Source organism: Rutilus rutilus (genome assembly GCF_951802725.1).
Source record: "Rutilus rutilus genome assembly, chromosome: 1".
Classification (NCBI taxonomy): domain Eukaryota; kingdom Metazoa; phylum Chordata; class Actinopteri; order Cypriniformes; family Leuciscidae; genus Rutilus; species Rutilus rutilus.
In genome coordinates, this window is record NC_140209.1 from 33854337 (window position 1) to 33877368 (window position 23032).

General features: G+C 37.3%; 2 protein-coding genes across 6 annotated transcripts in view; both read right to left on the reverse strand.

Annotated features, from left to right (window-relative positions):
* Positions 1-9715, reverse strand: part of tyk2 (tyrosine kinase 2) — a 31061-nt gene extending 21346 nt beyond the window's left edge. The window contains exon 1 of one of the 5 annotated variants that reach the window (XM_084408062.1): positions 9592-9715. The gene's annotated coding sequence lies outside the window, so the exon portion shown is untranslated. Of the gene's footprint in view, positions 1-6240; positions 6381-9591 lie in introns of those variants that run through there. The other 4 variants (XM_084408061.1, XM_084408065.1, XM_084408063.1 and 1 more) reach the window with 4 other exon arrangements.
* LOC311304609 (vascular cell adhesion protein 1) overlaps positions 1-23032 on the reverse strand; it is a 660847-nt gene that overhangs the window by 626121 nt on the left and 11694 nt on the right. Inside the window, exons 5-7 of the mRNA XM_084431734.1 lie at positions 21065-21331; positions 17234-17566; positions 16780-17136 (exon numbers count right to left, since the gene is read on the reverse strand). Coding sequence (XP_084287860.1) covers positions 16820-17136; positions 17234-17566; positions 21065-21331 — 917 coding nt within the window. The 3' untranslated portion in view covers positions 16780-16819. The remainder of the gene's footprint in view (positions 1-16779; positions 17137-17233; positions 17567-21064; positions 21332-23032) is intronic.

Consider the following 23032-nt stretch of genomic DNA (forward strand, 5'->3'; position numbering starts at 1 on the left):
AATAGGAACTAGTATCTACTTAATAGGAACTAGTATCTAATGAATAAGTACTAGTATTTATTGAATAACTACTAGTATCTAATAAATACGTACTAGTCACAATTGGATTACACACTAGTCAGAACTGAATAGTTGATATCTGAATGACAGATCCCCATAGAAGTCAATGGCAAATTTTTTTAAATGTGTTACTAGTAAAAAAGAATAGTTACTAGTCACTATCGAAATAAGTACTAGTATCTAATGAATAAGAACTAGTATCTATTTAATAGGTACTAGAATCTAATTAATAAGTACTAGTGTCTATTTAATAAGTATTGGTATCTAATGAATGAGTACCAGTCTCTAAAAAAAGAAAAACAAGTATCTAATGAATAACTACTAGTATCTTTTAAAAAGGTACTAGTACCTAAAGAATAAGCACTTGTACGTAATGGAACAAAAACTAGTAGCATGAAAATAGATACTAGTAGGTTTTAAGGATTAAATGTTAAAACGTTTTGCCATAGTGTAACCAGTTTTAACGCAATGGCAAAAGTTCCAGCAAGTTCTGTTGTTTGCTGCACAGACAAGCACCGAACACTACTTAACCAAAAAAATGTCACAGCTATTTTATGAAGACCTCAGGGAACTGTGTCAACTGTGTCAACAACAGTTAAACATGACAGTACATGCAAGTCGATGAGATGAATCAATATAACTCCACAACAACTACACAAATGTATCCACTAACCCAGTGGTTCTCAAACTTTTTTTGGTCGCGCCCCCCTTTAAACCTTTAAAAATCTGGCAAAAAAAAAAAACCGTGCAATGAAAAACACCTGCAATAGTTTCACTTTGTAATGTCATTATTTCATATACCAGTAAGAGAGAATCATAATACAGAAATGAACTTTTAATTTAAATGAACTAAAATATTTAAATATTTCAGTGATGCTTTGGATGAACAATATATAAAAGCGCATATGTCACCTTTAATGTCCATTTCCATGGTGACTCTTGGCTTTTCTTGAGAATGTTTGACTTCCGAGTTTTTTAATCTCTGGGTTGACTGAACTAACTCCCAAACACGTTTTTGGAACCGATAACTGTGAATAAGCTGAGGCAAGTTTTGGGATAATCAAGTGCAAGGGAAATTCTAGGATTTCAGTCATATGAGTATATGATAAAAAATATATTTATTTAATATTTTGTTTACATAGTAGAGATCTAAACCTATTGCAGTATTCCACTGTATTAGATAGATTGATGAGTAGGCCTATCTTCAGTGATTACTAAGCCAAACACACACACCTGTTCCATGTACAAACATAAACACACGTGCAAACACACACACATGTCTGGTTTACTATCTCTGCGGGGACTCCATAGACGTAGTTGTTTTTATACTGTACAAACTGTATATTCTATCCCCTTACACTTACACTAACCCTACCCCTAAACATACCCATCACACAAAACTTCCAGCATTTTTAGATTAAAAAAAATTCTGTATCATTTATAAGCTTGTTAACCTCAATTCAGGTCCCCACAGTGACACGAGTCCCCATGAGTCTGTGTACATTCAAGACCCCATTTGGATTTAAAAACATGTACACACTTACACAAACACACACACACACACACACACACACACACACACACACACACACACACACACACACACACACACACACACACACACGCACACACACACACACACACACACCTGCTCCCTGTACAAACATAAACACACATACACATCTGTTCCATGTACAAACAACTTAATACAAACGGCTGATTAAAGGCAGGGTCGACAGGTTTTTTCAACAAAAAAAAATTCTAAATTTGTTTAAACTGTCTTTATACACTCACCTAAAGGATTATTAGGAACACCATACTAATACTGTGTTTGACCCCCTTTCGCCTTCAGAACTGCCTTAATTCTACGTGGCATTGATTCAACAAGGTGCTGAAAGCATTCTTTAGAAATGTTGGCCCATATTGATAGGATAGCATCTTGCAGTTGATGGAGATTTGTGGGATGCACATCCAGGGCACGAAGCTCCCGTTCCACCACATCCCAAAGATGCTCTATTGGGTTGAGATCTGGTGACTGTGGGGGCCATTTTAGTACAGTGAACTCATTGTCATGTTCAAGAAACCAATTTGAAATGATTCGAGCTTTGTGACATGGTGCATTATCCTGCTGGAAGTAGCCATCAGAGGATGGGTACATGGTGGTCATAAAGGGATGGACATGGTCAGAAACAATGCTCAGGTAGGCCGTGGCATTTAAACGATGCCCAATTGGCACTAAGGGGCCTAAAGTGTGCCAAGAAAACATCCCCCACAGCATTACACCACCACCACCAGCCTGCACAGTGGTAACAAGGCATGATGGATCCATGTTCTCATTCTGTTTACGCCAAATTCTGACTCTACCATCTGAATGTCTCAACAGAAATCGAGACTCATCAGACCAGGCAACATTTTTCCAGTCTTCAAATGTCCAATTTTGGTGAGCTCGTGCAAATTGTAGCCTCTTTTTCCTATTTGTAGTGGAGATGAGTGGTACCCGGTGGGGTCTTCTGCTGTTGTAGCCCATCCGCCTCAAGGTTGTGCGTGTTGTGGCTTCACAAATGCTTTGCTGCATACCTCGGTTGTAACGAGTGGTTATTTCAGTCAAAGTTGCTCTTCTATCAGTTTGAATCAGTCGGCTCATTCTCCTCTGATTTCTAGCATCAACAAGGCATTTTCGACCCCACAGGACTGCCGCATACTGGATGTTTTTCCCTTTTCACACCATTCTTTGTAAACCCTAGAAATGGTTGTGCGTGAAAATCCCAGTAACTGAGCAGATTGTGAAATACTCAGACCGGCCCGTCTGGCACCAACAACCATGCCACGCTCAAAATTGCTTAAATCACCTTTCTTTCCCATTCTGACATTCAGTTTGGAGTTCAGGAGATTGTCTTGACCAGGACCACACCCCTAAATGCATTGAAGCAACTGCCATGTGATTGGTTGATTAGATAATTGCATTAATGAGAAATTGAACAGGTGTTCCTAATAATCCTTTAGGTTAGTGTATACCAATACATAATTAAAATGTAAGTACTCTGAAAAAGAGAGTATAAAAATCGAGTGTCTGTAGCCCTCTCAGGGCGCAATAAACACAGCTACTTATTTCCATTCGGAACGAATGAAATGATTGGCTGGGCGACTGTCACTCTCCCTCGCTACCATGGCTACCACCCCTGCTGCTACAGGAGCTGCCCACATGCGCGCATCCGTTTGACTCGAGGAGGGGAAGAGGCACGGAGAGAGGCACGTCAAAATCCCCAGTACCTGCATATACAGTCAGCGAAGGCAAACAAGGCAAAAAAAAGGAACTAGTAAGGTACCGGGGTGGTGTGGCGCAATGGATAAGACACATGCCTTTGGTGTGAGAGACCCGGTAAGTCGCTTTGGATAAAAGCGTCAGCTAAATGAATAAATGTAAATGTAAATGTAAGGTAGAAAGGTAGGCTACTTGTCTCCGGAGTGTAACGTTAGTCCTCATCAGAGCCAACAGTGCTTTCATCATGGAAGCTCTTACATGCAAAACACCGTATATGTTATGAATCTTACACGAAATTCACCTTCATCACAGTGTAACTGATGGTAATGGGAAACCGTGTATCAATGCAACCTGTTTTTAGCTTTGCCTTATGTTACTAGCTTGTTACCGAATCAAACTCAATATATTTTAAACTTTACCAGTATCGATATGCAAGCTTGATAGTGAGTACTAAATGCCATGTTAGTTGTTTATATTCATAATGATAAAGTTAGGTATTTTATTACTTGTGATTCTGACATGATGTCACTACATGCACTGCGCTCCTCTCCGCTCGGCGCTGGCAAATGCGTCCTCCAGCTGAGCGGTCGGCATCGCGCGTTCATGTGTTTTGGGGGCGTGGCTTTGGAAGGAGCCCAGAAGGGAGGGGGTGGGAGTGAATGGAATAAGTAGCTGTGTTTATTGCAGTCCTGAGAGGACTACAGACACTCGATTTTTATACTCTCTTTTTCAGAGTACTTACATTTTAATTATGTATTGGTATATAAAGACAGTTTAAACAAATTTGGGGAAAAGTTTTGTAGAAAAATCCTGCCTTTAATTCAGGAATGATGCAAGTGACTAAGGCCTCGTTTACACTGTCAATGAAATGTGACCCAATTCCTCATATGTGACACAGATCGGATGTGTTCTATGACCGTGTAAACAGGAAAAAAACGCATGCATTCGGATATTTCGAGATCGGTTTCAGGCCTCATTCATATGTGGAAATAAATCTGATATAAATCGGATATGTGCCAATGATTTTCTGAGGCATCAGGTAACGTACTTCGCAGTTTAATTACGAGAGAAACCCCGACGCGCTTCTGCAAAGGGACGGCTGGCCCGACGAAACTTCGTGTCGTCTTAGGAGAGGAATGTGGACAAACGTTGACACAACATATCAAAGGTTGGCTTGCTCAAAAATTTCGGACCCACTGCTTCTCGTTAAAGCCCGCCACAATACGCTCCCACCAGTCCTGAGATATGCACAGGCTGCAATGATTACTGCTGATTAAATTAACAGGACACTTCACCTAACCTTATTTTATTTCATTTTTATTTGATAGACTCGATTTAGTCTTTAATGCAAAATAATAATAATAAATAAATAAAACATTTTATTTAGAAATTTGGCATTTCATTATTTTGATTAGGGTTACACATACTGACCCTGTTAAGCTGAATAGTTGAACTAAATGACATTTGAATAGCACGATAACATCATAAATAAATAAAAAAAGATAATCTTTTATGCCTAGGATTGTGTGTGCAAAGAATCTATTATTATATGCAAACAAAGGAGGACATAATTTAGCAAATTGTTTAGAATAGCACAGCAACACAATCATAAGACATTCACTTCAGCTGCTCATGACAGCTGAAAAAGAAAGGCAGGCCAAAAAGGCAAGAATGCTGAAAGTAAGGGTGCGATTGATCTGGCACTGATTGTTATCAGCCAACAGGAGTTAAAGCAAAAAAAATACATCTTTTGACTGAAAATTTTTCCTCGACCAAACCCCATTCCACAGCCTGTCACACACCCAGTTTAACAACAGTTTTTTCTTCTTCTTGTAATTAGGAGTATAGTGAGTACATGCTTTACCTTCACAAATGAAATACTCAAAAAACATTTGCATTTAAAGAAAGCACTTTTCGTTCTCCTCCGCCTCATAATCATGGTGTTGTTTGGCGAACTTCGCATATATTGCAGAGCTCAATCATATTTTGCATTTGTCCATCTGTGCAAGATAATTTAACCCTTTAAACATGCGTGATGTTTCAGATAGTATGGCGAGTGTAAACACATGAATCGGATAGGCTATGGGTCACAATTGAAAGAACGTGTAAACGGACGGTCAAAAAAATCGGATATAGGCAACAAATCAGAATTGGGCATCAAGACCTGCAGTGTAAACGAGGCCTAAGTGTGTTCGGCTTGATGCGGCGCTGTGAAGACCGATCAGTCTATGACATCAACATTATGTTATATGTGTACATTAACATATACAACATGTACATTATATGACATACGGTACGTTGATGTCATAGACTGATCCGTCTGTGCAGCGCCACTTCAAGCGAACACACCTACTATCTTTATTAATGAGTCAATGAATTACTAACTCAACCAATTCATTCAAAAATGTGAATTCATTCGGCCAACACAGTGGTTTTTAATCCACCGCTCAGCACATTTTTTATGCCCCCCTTATTTAAAGTCCCCTTGTGGTTAAAATCAAGTTTTTAATGTTGTTTATATGTCTAAGTGGTGTTTTTAATCTGCTTTAAGACAAACCATGTGCAAATTCATAAGTCTACACCATTGCTGAGGATTTTCTCCTTAAAACTGCAGTGAATCAAAGACAGTCTCAAAAACACGGTTTGAAATCGCTGGTGTTTCTGATGTCACAAACTACCCTGTAACCAATCAGGTCAACGTGTGATCGTCAATGATGCAATTTTTGAGCTGGTGTGAGTGAGTGGAGGCGGGGCTCATTTGCATATTCATAGACTCGAGTATACTAAATGAGGCAAGGAGTTAGGCGTGGAGGCGTTTTTTTTTCAAGGAAAAAGCATTTAAATATGAAATTTCGGTGAGCAAAGATGAGTTTTAAGGGATACAATTATTGACAACACGGGGACTTTAACACACCTACCCTGATTCAGACTATCAGCTCGTTAGGTGAGAGCTCCATGAACTGGGGTGAAATCCAATCAGAGCAAGTGAGCATCCCTATGCCCTACTCACTCAACGCCAGAAGTTCAGACTTTGGAGTTAGCATGCCTCTTGTGTGTCGTAATGTAGCCATGTGGAATGCACTTGAAGAAGGAAGCAATGAAAGAGCAATGAAATGTATGACAAATATGTGTGTAACAGCACAAACAAAACAACTCTACATATTCTATCACGTTAACTCGAACTCTCCTGTCATCCAGCTTTAAAATAAATTGCGAGGTTTCGCAACCCTGGATCACATGACCATAAATGATCAAATTACTTCCTTGAAGTTACCATCTCATGTACCCTTTGCTAATTCCCCAGTGAACTCAGATAAGAGAGACAGACAAAATGTGCAGAGCAGTGAGTCCCCAGGACCAGGATTGAAAACCACCGCAGTAACAAACACCACTGCATGTTGCTCAGAGTTGCGCAACGGTTCTGGCTGTGGCTTTTTAGAGCTATTTTCGTTGGCAAAATAGAGCAAAAACAGACAATATTGCTCACGTTGCCTGATCATCTCTTCCTCTTTACTACTAATAGTTGCAGCAAGAAATAAACATGGGTGAACAGCAGAAGGTATGTTGAAAGGTACATTATAACTTACTAAAATGAATCCTGTTTCATGCATTCGCTCACTCAGTGTTTCAACCGAGGAAAGACGTCAATAAAACAGCTTGTAGGCTAGATAACGTCACTTAAAGTACATTTACCTCAAGAAAGCTATTCAATGTCCATAAACTCATTCGCTAGCTAGAAAAATAACTCTAGAGAAGAGCATTTTGCTAAATATATGCACTCTATTACATATTCATTATATTTTTACTTAACCTGCAAGTGATGTCTTCATTATTTAATGCATGTTATAAATCTGTCTTGAAAACAAGTTATTACAGTTTATTGTCGTTACATTTTTTTCATATTTCACCAACAAACTGGAGGAGAAACAATTCTGTTATTAAACAGTTGATATAAAAATGCCTTATGTGCAATTTAAATGTTTGTACAACTCACTTTATAAGTTATGAGTTTGATTACTAATTGATTATTTGTTTTCAGTTTTGGTTTTCGACCAAGTGCGTCCTGAATTTTTGGGTTCGGCACAGAATTTTCATTTCGGTACATCCCTAATTTTATGGAGATAAAATCTTAGTTTTTTTTCCAACTTTACTATACTATAGGATCTGTGTAAAAAACAATATATATATATATATATATATATATATTAGGGATGGGAACGACACGGGATTTGGAAAATCGACTGTCGAGGCCCATGTGTCGACTTTTTGTCGGATTGTCGGCCTTTTTTTTCTTTTTTTTTTTTAAAGAGCAGCAGCAATGCGGAGGGTGGAAAATATTCTACATCAGGGTCCGAAATTAACACCCGCCAAGCGCCAAATGCGGGTAGATTTTCTGTTTGGCGAGTAAATCTCAAAAGGCTATCCGCCACACTGGCGGGTGAATGTTCATAACAAAATATGAAATTTTAAGCGCGCACGCACGAGCAGAGAGAGAGAGCGAGTCCCGGCCGCGCGCGCGCGCACTCACCATTCAGAGCGGTCAAGCTTCCCCGTACTTTTTGACAAGTCAAGCGTCCTTGACAGGGCGGCCAGAGCTTCTTTGCAGCTCAAGTCGGCGGCGGTGTGTACGTACCTACAGTTAACGCTCTTTCTGTTGACGGCGCTGAGGAAAAAGCTCCCGCCACTGTAAGAAGCTGTCGCCGCCCATTTGTGTCCTCCTGCGCACCCATCAGAACGTCTTCAGCACTCGCGGATCGTGCATATTTCCGCTGCTGCTTCTGTTTACACACCATGGTCGTTCTTTTCTCGAGAAAAGGAGTTTTCTCATAGCGTTTGCAACGCAATACTCATTCCCTTATCTCTCAGGGAACCGAGGTTAAAGTAACCGAGGAAATGTAATAAATTAAAAGCCCCCCCCAAAAAAATGCAATTTGGAAATCCCACAAGCCCCGCCCCCTCGACATGTCGACACTCTATTTTTTTTGTCGAGTGGAGCATGTGTCGAATGTCGGTCGTTTTGTCGAGAAAAAGTCCCATCCCTAATATATATATATATATATATTGTAGAAAATATATAATTTAACACTGTCAGATGATACCATAAAACAGTGGTTAAAGACTTTAACTTAATATTTTTAATAACACATGTACATTTACAACATTTATTTGATAGTATTACAATGTAATTATAAGACTGGTTAGAGAAGAGTTATTTATTTTTCATTAATATTAATTATTTATTCTTTTGACAGCCTTAAGAATATCTAAAAGATACAAACCAAATCTGCTAATGATGAAAAAAAAAAAAAAAAATATTGTGCACAAGAATTTTTTGTGTTCATCTCTCCTTCCCGGTGATGTAAGCACGCTCAGGAAGAGTTTTATATTTTCATATTTATATATAAATATTTAAAAATATAACACATTTATTGTGACGATATAAAAACAGGCTACGAAAATGAGGTGAAAATGTTTCTCTTCAGATTTAAAGATCTAACAACAAATTTCCTGCAGTTCAAACAGAAGATGACAGAGTTTGGAACAGCAAGGTCATGGGTTCGATTACCAAGCAAAACAAAAACTATAAGCTAGTAAAAAATGTGTACCTTGAATTCAATGTAAGTCACTGTGGATTAAAGCCTGCATTTGTAATGTAAATTTAATGTAAATGTATCCTAACATTAATAGCTGGTAGAGCTAAGATACACCCAGTGACAATATAATAAGAGCTAATTATTTATTTTTTACAAACAACACGTTGTCTTTATATTTATACTATTTTTTATTTTTTTCGTAGAGTAGCCTATATATTTTATATTATAAAACACATAGCCTATAGCTGTCTTTATATTTTAGGAAGGGGGTCCTCACAAGGAGATTACCGTATTTGGGGGTCCATCAAAAAGCCCTGAAATGTATAACAGTGCTTCTGCCCATCATTACTATTAATATGGCATGCTTTACTGATGTAATGGCCGGGGTTGGCAGTTCTCGGAACATTGTGCTATTAGATTTAAAGAAACTGACAGGTCATGTCGACAAATTACACATATTACTAATACTAAACGCACGAATGTGTTTACTGTCATAGTATGTAGGCGCAAAGAAGCGACAAACAACCTTCTTTAAGAAGAATAACATATAAGCTACTTCCTGTTTCAGATACAGCCCTGATGGGCAACCACTTGATCTCATTTAAATATTAAAAATAATATATAAATAATTGGTAAAAAGTATTGAAAACTGATCATGAGGCAGCGTTTACTTACAGACAGATGAATGACGGTGTTTATTTCAGTTAAGTTGTCCTCCTATTACAGGATTCACATCTTCAGCCACTGACGCGCACCACAGACATATTGCGTATTTTTCAGTCTCGCTACGTGAACTGTCACGAGTATCGGCGTCAGAGACTGTAAGCAAGCCCGCGCTTCGAAACCTAGTGAGCTGCCTACTTAGAAACGATGGGCAAACGACAGGGGCGTGTCAAACGCGAATAATATGCTGTCCGTGTAGCCTGTAGGCAGGTCGTAAGGTATTGAGGCACAACCAACATGTATTTTCTGTTTGGCGTCCAACAGCTCTTCAAATTAAAAGTTCTGATAAATCATAGAATGTCTATTTTACTCTCAACACACACACATAATTAAGTGTTTAAGTATAACACATCCCTTTTATTCAATAAACCCATATATATATAAAACAATATTTTTATATGCGTTTTAAAGGTTTATTCAAATCAATAAATAGCCTAATCCACGATTGTTGAAATACTAGTATCTGTTTGTAGGCTACTACAGGATGTTAGATCAAGTAGCCTATCACAACAACTCCACCCCATTCAGTTGAATAGAGTATTAGTTTCAAGCAATCAATTTACCTTAAAATAAAAATGCCAACAATGCAGTTCTAATAAATGTGAATTAACATGATATTTTAATGTATTAAAGGCAATTTATAATTTATTATTTATTCTTCTTATATGTTGTCACCATATTATTTTATACATTATTAAAATACGTTTATCTTATTTATTTATTTAAATCATATTTATTTATGTAAAGTTTCACATGTTTCACATGTAATGCTTCTTCTACATTTTTCCTTCTTTCTTTAAAACACAAGGCTTCTTTTTACAAAAAAAAGAAAGAAAAAGGCTTATTTTTACCGTAATCAATTGCCTACATTAGGCTATACTTTAATAAAAGGATGCTGAAAGCCCCCACTAGAGGGAGCAATTCGACAAACAAACACTCACTCACTCAAAGTAAGCTGGTGGTGGGATGAAACACACTTCAACAATAAACATGAGCAATAGCTAACTGAAAGTTAATTTTGACCACCCATAAAATAATCCTACTATTTTACAGATATCACAAAAATTCCCTGAGAAATGATACTTGTCTTGTTATATGCTTTGAAAACACAGCTGCTTCAAAGTTCATGCTTGAGGGATATGAACGTGTGTAAATAGTCTTTTTAAGTTAACCACAAGAGTCAAAACAACCTCGAATGAACCTATGAATGTTAAAATGGAAATTATCTCCCAGTTAGAGATCCTCCACCCTTTTCCTTGAAAGCACAATGCTTCTCTCTGCCGGTAGCTACTTCCTCATATTCTTCTACAAGTGAATCAGAAAAGTTCATCAGAGTTGTCCTTAGACAAGAACGGGTATTGTTCAAAATTCATGTATAACTTTGATGAAAGGTTTTGATCTAATTTCTCAATCAGGACAGTGCATTGGTATTTCCTGCATTTGGTTGCAAAAACTTCCCATAATAAAACTAATTAACTTAATTCTTTTTAGAGACAATGAAGTTGTGTACAGTTTTATATTTTATTCAATTATAAACTGAAAATAGAAGGTGTTTGAATCAGTGTCTAAATTTGCCGGATTAATGCTAAAACACTGCCATTATTTAATTTGCTGGCAGTTTTTTACAAATTTAATCATTTGTATTTGTTTTTAATAATCATGCCGTTCCATTGATTTTAGGGTTGGCTCAACTTACCCCATCCCCATGTGGTGGATGATTTCACATGGCTGATGCAAACACCATGTTTACACAACTAGAACTACCATCTCCATGTCACAACTGTCCAAGATGATTAGCTAAGAGCTATGTATATGAACATGAAATGAGACTAACAATATCAAGCACCTGATCCTTAAAAGGTTAGTTCACCCAAAAATGAAAATTCTGTCATTAATTATTCATCATCATGTCGTTCCAAACCCGTAAGACTTTTTTTCATCCTCGGAACACAAATGAAGAGCTTTTTGATGAAATGTGAGAGCTTTCTGTCCCTCCATTGTCAGCCTCGACTACCACTTTCAAGCCCCAGAAAGATAAAGACGTCATTACAGCAATCCATGTGACTCCAGTGCTTTAACCTCAATTTTATGAGTCCTTTGTTTGCGCAAAAAATCATAATCTACCACTTTATTTACTAAATCTCCATCGCTTGTTCACGAGAGCATGACGCATGTGTGTTGTGTTGACGCGAGAGCAGACGTCTTTGCATGAATGGGCGTAGGAGATTCATATTTTGTAATTAAAGTAGTAAATTATGTTTTTTATGTTGTCGGTTCATAAAATCGAAGTTAAACCGGAGTCACATGGATTACTTCAATTATGTCTTTACTCTCTTTCAGGGGCTTGAAAGTAGTTGTGAAGACTGTCAACAGAGGGACAGAAATCTCTCAGATTTCATCAAAAAAAGATCTTCATTTGTGCTCCGAAACAACATGAGGGTAATGAGTAACAACATCATAATGAAAGATATTCGATTATATATTCAAAATAATGTAAAATTTTCTTATATATAATAATAATGTAAAATCAAGTTTCCTTAGATTTTCCACCTCAAATTTTTAATCTAAGGTTTCATATGTGACTTTGAAAGGAGTCATTTCTAAGTAAAAGTCTAAATATCAACTCCTCTGCACCTGGCATGATACATAGATACAAGTTCAATGAGCCAATTTTATATCAATTTAAAAAACAACAACATGCAGGCTAGGGTGTTAAAGAGCATTCAATGAAACATGCTTGTGCTGAATGTAATGAAATGTACTCTTTAGTATTGTATTCACAGTTTATTTTTATTTATTATTATTAGGTGAGTAAATATCTGCAAAAACATTAAAATGTCAGAGCCATCACAATGTGTCATGGAACATACAAATGCTCTGTTAAAATGACCTTACACAAAATTTTAATAATGCTAACTAGCATAGATTTTACACATGCTGTATGTGTATATAGGTTTGACTCTCATATTTAACAAATCATAACCCCTGAAATGAGAGTCCCCTAAAAGGTAACATATACAGTAGATCTAAAATGTAACAGAGCTAGAGCTAGATTTTGATCTGCCACGTTCAGAAAGTCCTGAGCGTACCATCTAGATGTCTTCGGTTCGTTCTCAAGGTCTCTGGGCTTAAACACCTGTGAAACACACGCACAACAACAATGGTGAATGACAGGTTAGCAGAATAAAAATGCTCCTGAACATTTAGAGATACAGAAACAAACATTTGAATACTCATTTACAGTATGTGTATGGATCTGTCAAAACAAGACATAAGACGTGTTGGAGACAAACAAGATATCTTAAAATCAAATTTTTACATTTTAAAATCTCCCAAAACTATGAGAGAAATGTGATTCCTTTTCTAAGTAATGCTCCACAGGTTTGGAACAACATGAAGCTTAATAAATGACCGAACTTTCATTCAAGTGAAAGGTCATTGTCATTGTCAAGGTGCAGTGTGTGAGATTGACAGCTAGCGGTTGAAACGGGTACTGCAGTCCAAATTCTAAATATTGGAGAGAGTTGTTTTCCCAGTCCCATCGAGCAATCGACACTGTTTGGTTACAGACATTTTTCAAAATATCTTCTTTTGTGTTCAGCAGAAAATAGAAATTCATACAGGTTTGAAACAACTTGAGGGTGAGTAAATTATTTTTGGGTGAACTATCCCTTTAAGTTACCAGAGAATCACCACTGATCACAGGCATGGCATGGAATGCACATCTATGTAAACTCGTGAATTATGTTAAAGGTCATCCAGGACTGATAATCTAGCAATGCAATAAAAAGTGATCATGACTTTTTCTCTTGCAACAGAGAGAGGCTTTGTAATTACAGGAATTCCTGTTATTGCTTTGCTTCCTGTTGCGGTTTCAATTTTAACAGATCTCACATCCGCACAGAACTTCTCTCGCTGCTGTCATACATGCATGATACAAAAAATTGCATTACCCTATAAATCATATTTGATATGCACATTTCTACAGCCGCTAAATTATTAACGTGATCAAAACTTTGCTGAAAAACCTGTTGCACACAATGCCACTACATGCCTTGTTGTCTGATTGTTTATACCTTTTTAGCAAAGTACATTAAAATATAATTCTAAACTGTTAGATCTACTGGACTAAAGCAACTTAGGTTTTACTGGATTGTCATACATGTTGTTTGTTTTTGAGGTCAGGACTCATTCAAGTTCCTCCACACCAAACTCGCTCATTCATGTTTTGTGCACTGGTGCGCAGTCATGTTGGAACAGGAAGGGGCCGTTTTCTCACCATGAAAACCATGTTCTTGAGCCTGAAGGCCACGCGAAGTTTGGAGGTCTGTAGCTATTGACAGCACTGCAATTTTACGTGGCCTCCCACTTCGTGACTGAGTTGCTGTTGTTCCCAATTGCTTCCACTTTGTTATAAATAATACCACTAACAGTTGACTGTGGAAAATGTAGTAGTTAGGAAATTTCTCGAAAAGACTTATTGCACAAGTGGCAACCTATCACGGTACCACGCCTGAATTCACTGAGCTCCTGAGAGCGACCCATTCTTTCACAAATGTTTGAAGAAGCAGTCTGCGTAGGTGCTTGCTTTTATACAACTGTGGCCATGGAAGTGATTGGAACACCTGAATTCTGATTTGGAGGGGTGTCCCAGTACTTTTGGCAATATAGTGTACGTCAGGCTTTACAAGGTTAAAGAACAGTTCATGCAATGAAAATTAATATTTACTCACTTAAATAATAAGTTTAAACTAAAAGTTTAAAATAAGTTTAAACTTGTGTGACTTACCATAAATGCTTGTCAGTACTTTCGTGACAATAAAAAATGTTACTGCTGTTTACTTAAAAAAATTATGGTAACAATATTACACATAATATTTTTGAGTAGTTAAAGCTTGATTTCATTCATGGAATCTACCTGAATAAATCACGTAAAATGCCCTAATTTATTTAGTCTATGACATAATACATTTTAGTGAAATGTGCTTTTTTATTTGAAGTATTTTTTATTCTCAAAATTGTGTGAAGTCAAGTGAATGGATATGACCTGTTTATATTTAACTTTGAGATATATTGTTTTATATAAATACTGTATGCTGCTAGGACAGCACAGAATCAAACTTGTTACTGCACTATCATTAGCAGAGTTACTGTTACATGTATAAAACGATATGCTTCAGAATATTGAGAAAATGCAGTTATTCACAACCTAACCATAAGCCCTACTCTTCTGCACAATGGTAACGATCAAAACTTTAACATAATAGAAACTCTTTCAAATGTCAAACATACCTGAACATTAAACATTAACAGATGTTTCCCTTTACTCAAAAACACATGAAATAACACTTAATTTCAAGATTTACTCTCCATTTCCAGCCATGTGCAAAGCATGCTGGGAACAAACAATGGTGTCTCTAAATAAAACCGCATAAATGAGCTAATTCTCTTCAAATAAATAGGTAGCCCCTTTTCCTTAATTTAATGAGGTTTATCAGTTCCTCAATTCAAGCCTTAAAATTGTGTATGTTTCCTTAAAAAAAATAGGAAAAGGCATCTCTTGGTGTTATTAGTGAAATATTCTCAATATTTTCAACAAAACACTGAACCACAATTTTCTTAATAAAATATACATAATACTTTTAATGATCACCTAAATTTTTTTAATGAAAATTACAAGACTCATGATTCATTTTTTACAGTGTGGTATTACATATAAAGATATACTTTAGTCTTTAAGTGGGTCAAAAAAAGCACTCTAAAGTTCAGCTGATATTTAAACTATAATACATGTTCATGTATGTGTGTCCACAAACATTCAGTTTGCACATAAGAATATGCTTTTAAATTCAATTATTCCTATAATAAGTACTCTTTTTACACAAGGGTGGTGTGCTATCAAAACAAAAATGTGTGGAATGTTGTATTAGGAGTAGGCTATCTGTTAGTACGATCAGGGGATTAACTCGGTGAATGGTACTATGATGCTACACTGTCAGAACAAAGAAATGTGCAAAAGATTGTATTCAGGGCTCCAGAAGCTTAGGGCAGTATTTGCACCTTATTTAGACCAGCATGCATTGCAGCATGTTTGTTTATTTCCACTGTTAAGTTCAGTGTTCATCTATGTAATGCTCCTGCGTATATACAGACCCTTTCCAAAAAATTAGAATATCATGGAAAAGTTTATTTATTTCCATAATTCCATTCAAAACGTTAAACTTCCATAGATTATAGATTCAGGGCCCACAACTTAAACGATTTCAAGTATTTAGTTGTTTATTTGTACATAATTTGGGCTTCCAGCTCATAAAACCCACGAAAACAGGATTTCAAAAAATTTGAATATTACATGAAATCACACAGTAATTACACAGTGATACCATGGTCATTGAACCAGGTTTTGGTTATTTTGGCAGTGTGGGCAGGTGCAAATCCTGCTGGAAAATGAAGTCAGCATCTCCATAAAGCTTGTCTGCTGAAGGAAGCATGAAGTGCTCTGAAAATGTCCTGGTAGACGGCTGCGTTGAGTGGACAGCACAGTGGACCAACACCAGCCGATGACCAACACAGACTGTGGAAACTTCACACTGGACTTCAAGCATCTTGGATTGTGTGCCTCTCCATTCTTCCTCCAGACTCTGGGACCTTGGTTTCCAAATGAGATGCAACATTTGCTCTCATCAGAAAAGAGGACTTTGGTCCACTGTGCTTTATTAAATCCAGAGTCAACGCAGCCGTCTACCAGGACATTTTCAGAGCACTTCATCATGCTTCCTTCATTTTCCAGCAGGATTTGCACCTGCCCACACTGCCAAAAGAACCAAAACCTGGTTCAATGACCATGGTATCACTGTGTAATTACTGTGTGATTTCATGTAATATTCAAATTTTTTGAAATCCTGTTTTCGTGGGTTTTATGAGCTGGAAGCCCAAATTATGTACAAATAAACAACTAAATACTTGAAATCGTTTAAGTTGTGGGCCCTGAATCTATAATCTATGGAAGTTTAACGTTTTGAATGGAATTATGGAAATAAATAAACTTTTCCATGATATTCTAATATTTTGGAAAGGGTCTGCATTTGCTGTGCAAGATGCTTTCTTCTCAGACTCAGAGGCAAATATTTTAGGGTTCACTTCATTTTAACTGTATGTAAAACGTAAATAACTCAATGCATCATGTTGCCTTAGGGGGAAAAAAGGTCAACATTAATGTTTCCAATGTGGTTTGATTGCTCTCACCTTTGGATTTGTGTTTGATGACAAACTGTTTGCTCTTTTTCCCCAGGATATTAGATGCAGTGCATGTGTACACCCCTGGGCCCAAAGATGCAGCTGTCAAAACAGGCTGGTTATCAGCTTTTTCCTGAAGGTTTGAGGTTGTCCAGACATACACAGGAGGCGGGTTACCCTCCGCAGTACAATCCAGTACCATTTCACTATCTTCACTGATTTCCATTATCTCTTCCTCTGGACTGCGGAAGTCAGGCGGGTCTGATAAAAAAAAAGCATGTTCACATTGATAGCTATTCACATTGAAATAAAAAAAAAAAGTTTGAACTATTGGGTTTTGGTGCCTTTATTCACTTACATTGAACAGCAATGTTAAGAACTTCAGACTGAACTGTTGGAGGAGGTCGAGGGCCTTCTGCTCCCAGTTCCAGCTCTGCTTCACACCTGTACTGAGCTCCATCGTCAGCTCTGTTTGGGAGAATCAGCAAGGTGGAGGACACCTGGACTGGCGTCGCAGGGGATAACTCGGAGAACGAGTGGTTGTAAACCTCGGTTTGTCCTCTGTACCATCTTAAAACAAGGTACTGCACAGGTGCGACGTTCTGCACCTCACACTGTAGCTGGTACTCTCTTCCCACCACCACTGGACTGCTGTGATTCACTAAACTTATGGACACGCTGTCTGGTTTCTCTGTGTGAAGACAATTGGCAATTTAATCAATGATATTTAATGAGGATATTCAAACAAGCATAGTGGTCTTGGTTTGGATGCTGGTCTGTTTCTGGCACGAGCTGTTATTCTTGCAGCTTGACCAGTGTAATCATGTTAAAAACCACTTAGTAACCAAAGTAAAGGAATAGTTCACTCCAAAATGAAAATTGTGTCATCATTTACTCACCCTCATTATTGACTGATAATCTTTTTCTCCACCAGAGCTCTCGAAATCTCAGTTCTGCTCATGTTAAAAATGCTACCACACAGGCTCGTTGGAAAACTGGCCTGTAGCAACACTTCTGCAAAATGATATTACACTGTTTTTTGCATGTTTCGCGACAATGTGAAATGCGTAGTGAGTGACGCGTTCAGTTTTATCGGTGAATGTGAATCTGCCAACTTTTTATTACGTTGGTTGTTGTACGTTTCAAGGCAGATCAGAAATGAATGGTGGGTGGTGCTAATGCTCTATTGCGTTTGAAATTAACTTACACGTTACACCTAAACCTGCATTGGTCTGCTATCAATGGCTCGTGAGCCATTCCACCGAATGGGTGACATTTCTGTCCCCAGAGCATTATATGTATAAAATTGCATGAAAGATTGTTGTGTGACTTTATATCCAATCTATGCTTTAAAATGTTTTTTTTTTTTTTATGAGAAAAAAACATTTAATCTAATATTTTAGATAAAATACACGTTTTAGTCGTGTCCCTGGGTTTTCACTCAGTCTTGTTACCCTAACACATCCCCCCCTCTGAAAAATTTGTTGACACATTTTCAACAGGAAGTTGCATCATCTGGATCTTCTGAAGGGAAGGAAATTGTAACTATGACTGAGAAGGTAGATCTCAACATACTGTCCTGAAACCTAAATTATTTCTTAGAATTTATTTGTTTATTTTAAAAATATTAACTTTTGTTAAATCACTAGCATTTTCTCATTGTCCTCATGCATTTAGCATGTATGCTATGTGGCCATATGCCATGCATGTATTTGATAACTTTTTGCTTAAAAACTCCTGTTACTTTCAGCCCTGTTACTTATATGAAAAATAACAGGAGTGAGTTAAAGTAACAGGAGTGAATAGAGTCCTCTGTTTTGTTGATTTAATACTGTAAGTATTAGTTGATATAATACTATTCACCTCAATTATGAGTTTTAAGGTTGCAATGTTTTACACCATACTTCCAGGAAGCCAGTCCACCACGAAGTGACGTTATCTTTTGTAGAAGACGGAGAAAACCCATACTATGCAGGTGCCAGAAACACCCACCTATGACATCCTGTAATGGAAGGAGCGAAACACACCCGCAACCCTCTCTTTTCATGTCTTAACTTCTCTCTTTCTCCCTCCTTCTCGCTCTCTCCTTCTTCCTCTTTCCACCTCCTTCGCTGTGAAGTACTACTAGAACATAGTACATCACTTCAACACAGAAATCTTATGCACACACAGTCATGTACACTCTCTCATGGACACTCATTCCTGTTTCCTGTTCCTCATCCTGTTATGAAATAGTTAATTCCTGTTACCAAGTGTTTATTCCTTTTACTATTTATTTTTCTTTTTCAAAAAAAAAAGAAGTTTTGTTTGGTCCATCATTTATACAATTGTTTAATAAATTAAATTATAAAAAAATTATAAACTTGAGGCTTCGGTCTTCTTTAAAATGAAAAAATGGCTTTGTGTTTTTTTATTAAAATACACTTTACCTTAATATATAGTGATTCTTTTTTTGTCACAAATATCAATTATTTGAACATATAACCAACAATATCTTTAAAATAAACACTTTCTTGTGGGGAAAACAAAGGAATTAATTGACATGCTTTTAAACATGCTTTTTAAATGGCACATGAGTTTCGTTAACAGGACTGAGAAAACATGCGTCCATCTTCTGCTTAGAAACCTTGTAAAAAATTTGCCTGAGATTGACCAATACACATTTTGAATAGTTAAATATGTGTAGTATTAGATTCAGTGTTGAAAAGAGATAAAAAATGATGTTTAATTTAGAAGAGTTACAACAAGCAAATGTCACCCATTCGGTGGAATGGCCCTCATAGCTCTAAAATGACGTTTTGAAATTAGCAATGGAGGCTTGATTAGATGTGTAAGAAATTAGTCGTACACACAAGAGCGTTTTAAGGACAAATATCTTGAAATACATCATCTGAACATTGATTTGAGGTGAGGTAACTGTAGTATAAGCAGAATAATTTACTCATTGAATTATTGCAGCTTTGCATTATGGCCGCATTACCACCTCTGGTGTACATTATTTTTCATTCAACGGCCCACCGTCAATTATTCCTTACATAATCTGGCCCATAATAATAATTTGTGTGAAACGGTTGTTGTTGTTTTATGTTTGTTACATTCCTGCCTCGTTTTCCCGTTTTTTTTGTTAGGACTTTTAAGTTTATGTGTTTTCTGTTTGTTTCTGTGTTCATGTGTTTAGTTCCCTGTTTGCTTTGTACCCTTGTTTGCCACCTTTGCAACCCTAGTTATTTTCCATGACTACTCATCACCTTCACCTGTCCCTTGTCAGCCCCTCATTATCTCGTGTATTTAAAGTGTTTTCCGTGTTCTTTATCACGTCTTGTCCAGTGTTGGCAGTTTTGTTGTTGCACTCAGTTTTGTTCTTCGTTGCTCTGAGATTTCAGTTCTGCTTCTGATGTTCTTTGTTTTTTATTAATAGTTTGAGCCTGTGCCTTAGTTTTGTAAATAAATAACACAGTACTTGGATCCAGCTCTCCCCTCTCTGAGTCTGCCCAGCATTACAATTATTTCAGCTGTAAACGGCAGTAAATTGTACGTATAGTTTTTCAGTATTGTACAGGCATGTTTATCCAATGAGGTTGCATATACAAAAGCTAGATTTAATATAATTAAAGCTACACTGTGTATTTTTTTTAGTTGATTCTTAGCAAAAAACACCTTGTTCTTTCAAAATGATATGTGCTCATTAATGTGTAACTATTTCTACCAACTAATCAAGTATTCTCGTAAGCGTAAAATCTGCCATTTAGAATACATACGAGCGAGTCGCTCGAATGGCGGCAGCCATGTTGCGCCTCCATCTTGAAAATACATTAGCCAAAGAGGGACATACCTGGAAATTCAAGCTTCGCCTTTCGCGTTTTTACACGCAGTGGCACCGTGACGAATGCGAGGGGGAGATTACTCACGACTGCCGGCAGATTTGAAATAATATGGCCACCGTAGGAGTTAAAACGCCCTCGGAATGGGAGGGGCTAGAAAGTAATATTCAGTTGGTAGTCATAAAAAATGTCAGCGCTAGATGGGAGAAAATCCTACACAGTGTAGCTTTAAGGAACAATTACTTACATTTCAGAATGCTTTTAAATGTCACTGTGTTTGTGGTGCTTTAAAAATGTCATATTTTTCATGATTTCAATTTTTTGATCGGACCTTTTTTTCAGAAGGTGTTTTTAAATACTGTACTTACTGTATAGAACCAGGTTAAGTTTTTCCTCACACTGCCTGGGTGCAGTGAAAAAAACACCATAGCAGATTGGCTCCTCAATCCAGTCAGTCAAACTGTCCACCCGCCACTGAACGCTGAGGTCACGCTGAGTGTGTGATGCGGCAATGACCGATTCCCATCCCAGCACACGTACCGGACGAGAGGCCACACAGCTGGCCGACACCGCATCCCCAAATTTCACCACTACTCTGGAGGGAGAGATCTCTAGGGAGCAACTGTCACCTGACACTGAAGGAGGTGTGCATCAGAATATCATCAAAATCACATCAGATGAATGCAACATGCCACATATGGAGACGATTTAATCATTTTCTTGCATATTATTAAAAATCAATTATTGTGCAGCCAACCAGAAAGCCATCCAACAGAATATAGATGTAACTATAACTCATCTTTCTACTAACACATTACATTCAGAAACCACAGTTTATAAAGCGTAATGTAAAATATTTCTTCTCGAAAAATTCTGTAGGTTTTCATAGGAATTTAGCAACTGTTATAGTACTTGAACAGATACACACTGCATAATTGTTTACTCTGAGCGTAACCTGAAATACTATAAAACAACTAGCGTTATTTGCACACTGCAACATCTTACCTATTCCGATAATGGACAGACCAAGAAAGCATAAGAGATTGTTTTTCATTTTGATGAAATTGGTTGAAATCTGCTATATTCCGGACACAGAGGCGAGAGGAATTCCGACTCGGTCTTGCTTGGCAACTAAAAACAGTGAACTGTGAGAGCCAACAAAAGCCTTCCCTTGTCCTGAAAGGCCTGAAGGGGGAATTGAAGCAGTGGGCCTCATTAGAATCAGCTCTCCCTCTGCTCACACTTTAATATTTCACATTCTCCCCCATGTTTCTTGTAAAGTGTCAGTCTTTATTTATCACATCTGAGAGTAGTGTACTGAAGGCTGAAATGAGATTCATTATTAACGAATCCTTAAATTAGAATTAGCAACTAATTTGTCTTTCAACTTAAAGTAGCCAATTACACTAACTAGTTTTGAGTCATGTTTATTGTTTCAGTGGATCACAGCATACATCATCCACAGACTATATTCAGTTTGAAGATTACTCACAGTGAATTGTCATTATTTCTATACCTCACAGAGATGTCACCGTTTATGCATTCATGTTGGTTTAAAATCTACTGAGTTCCGACTAGCTGTCTTAAAATGCTTCGCTGCAGGCAGGTTGCCATGCCAACACTCACTCACAGGAAGTTTTGGCAGACTGAAGTCGCTCAGGTCACTGTTATACATTACACAAAAGAGACACAAAGAAGTCTTCATTTAAAAAGTACAAGGTTTAGAATTTATGTTTCTCTAAAGTAATTATTACTTCCTTGGGTGTGAAATGACTCCATGGTGATTCAGAAAGATTCATAACAATCACATAGCCACTAGTAATCCGTTTTTGTTCATAAAGTGTTCACATCAAACATAAAAAAAATGGTTGGTTGTGGGTGGCCAGTAAACAAGTCTCTATATGATATTATAGTCTCTAGATGGTTCCTCTTTCTGTCAGGGTGATTGAGGGATGAGGCAAGGACTCAGTAATAATTTATTAATTATTAATAATTAATAATTAATTTTTATTAATGGAATAAAAAGAAAACAAGACCGACATCTGTACAAAGCAGGACTGGACACAGTTCACAGTATCAGGCAGGACAGGACACGGACAGTACACAAGACGATGAACTGGCACAGGACAGAAAACATGGAGAATAAGTAGGAGAGCAAATTAGGAGGGTAATGAGGAAAGGTGGGGCAAACAAACCAATAATCAGATAACAAGAAGTGTGGTGTTAAAAGCCCCCTGTGGTGAAAATCAAGCTTTAAATGTTGTTCATATCTATGTGGTGTTTTTAATATGCTTTAAGACAAACCATTAGTCCATGAGCCAGGGGGGTTGATCGGT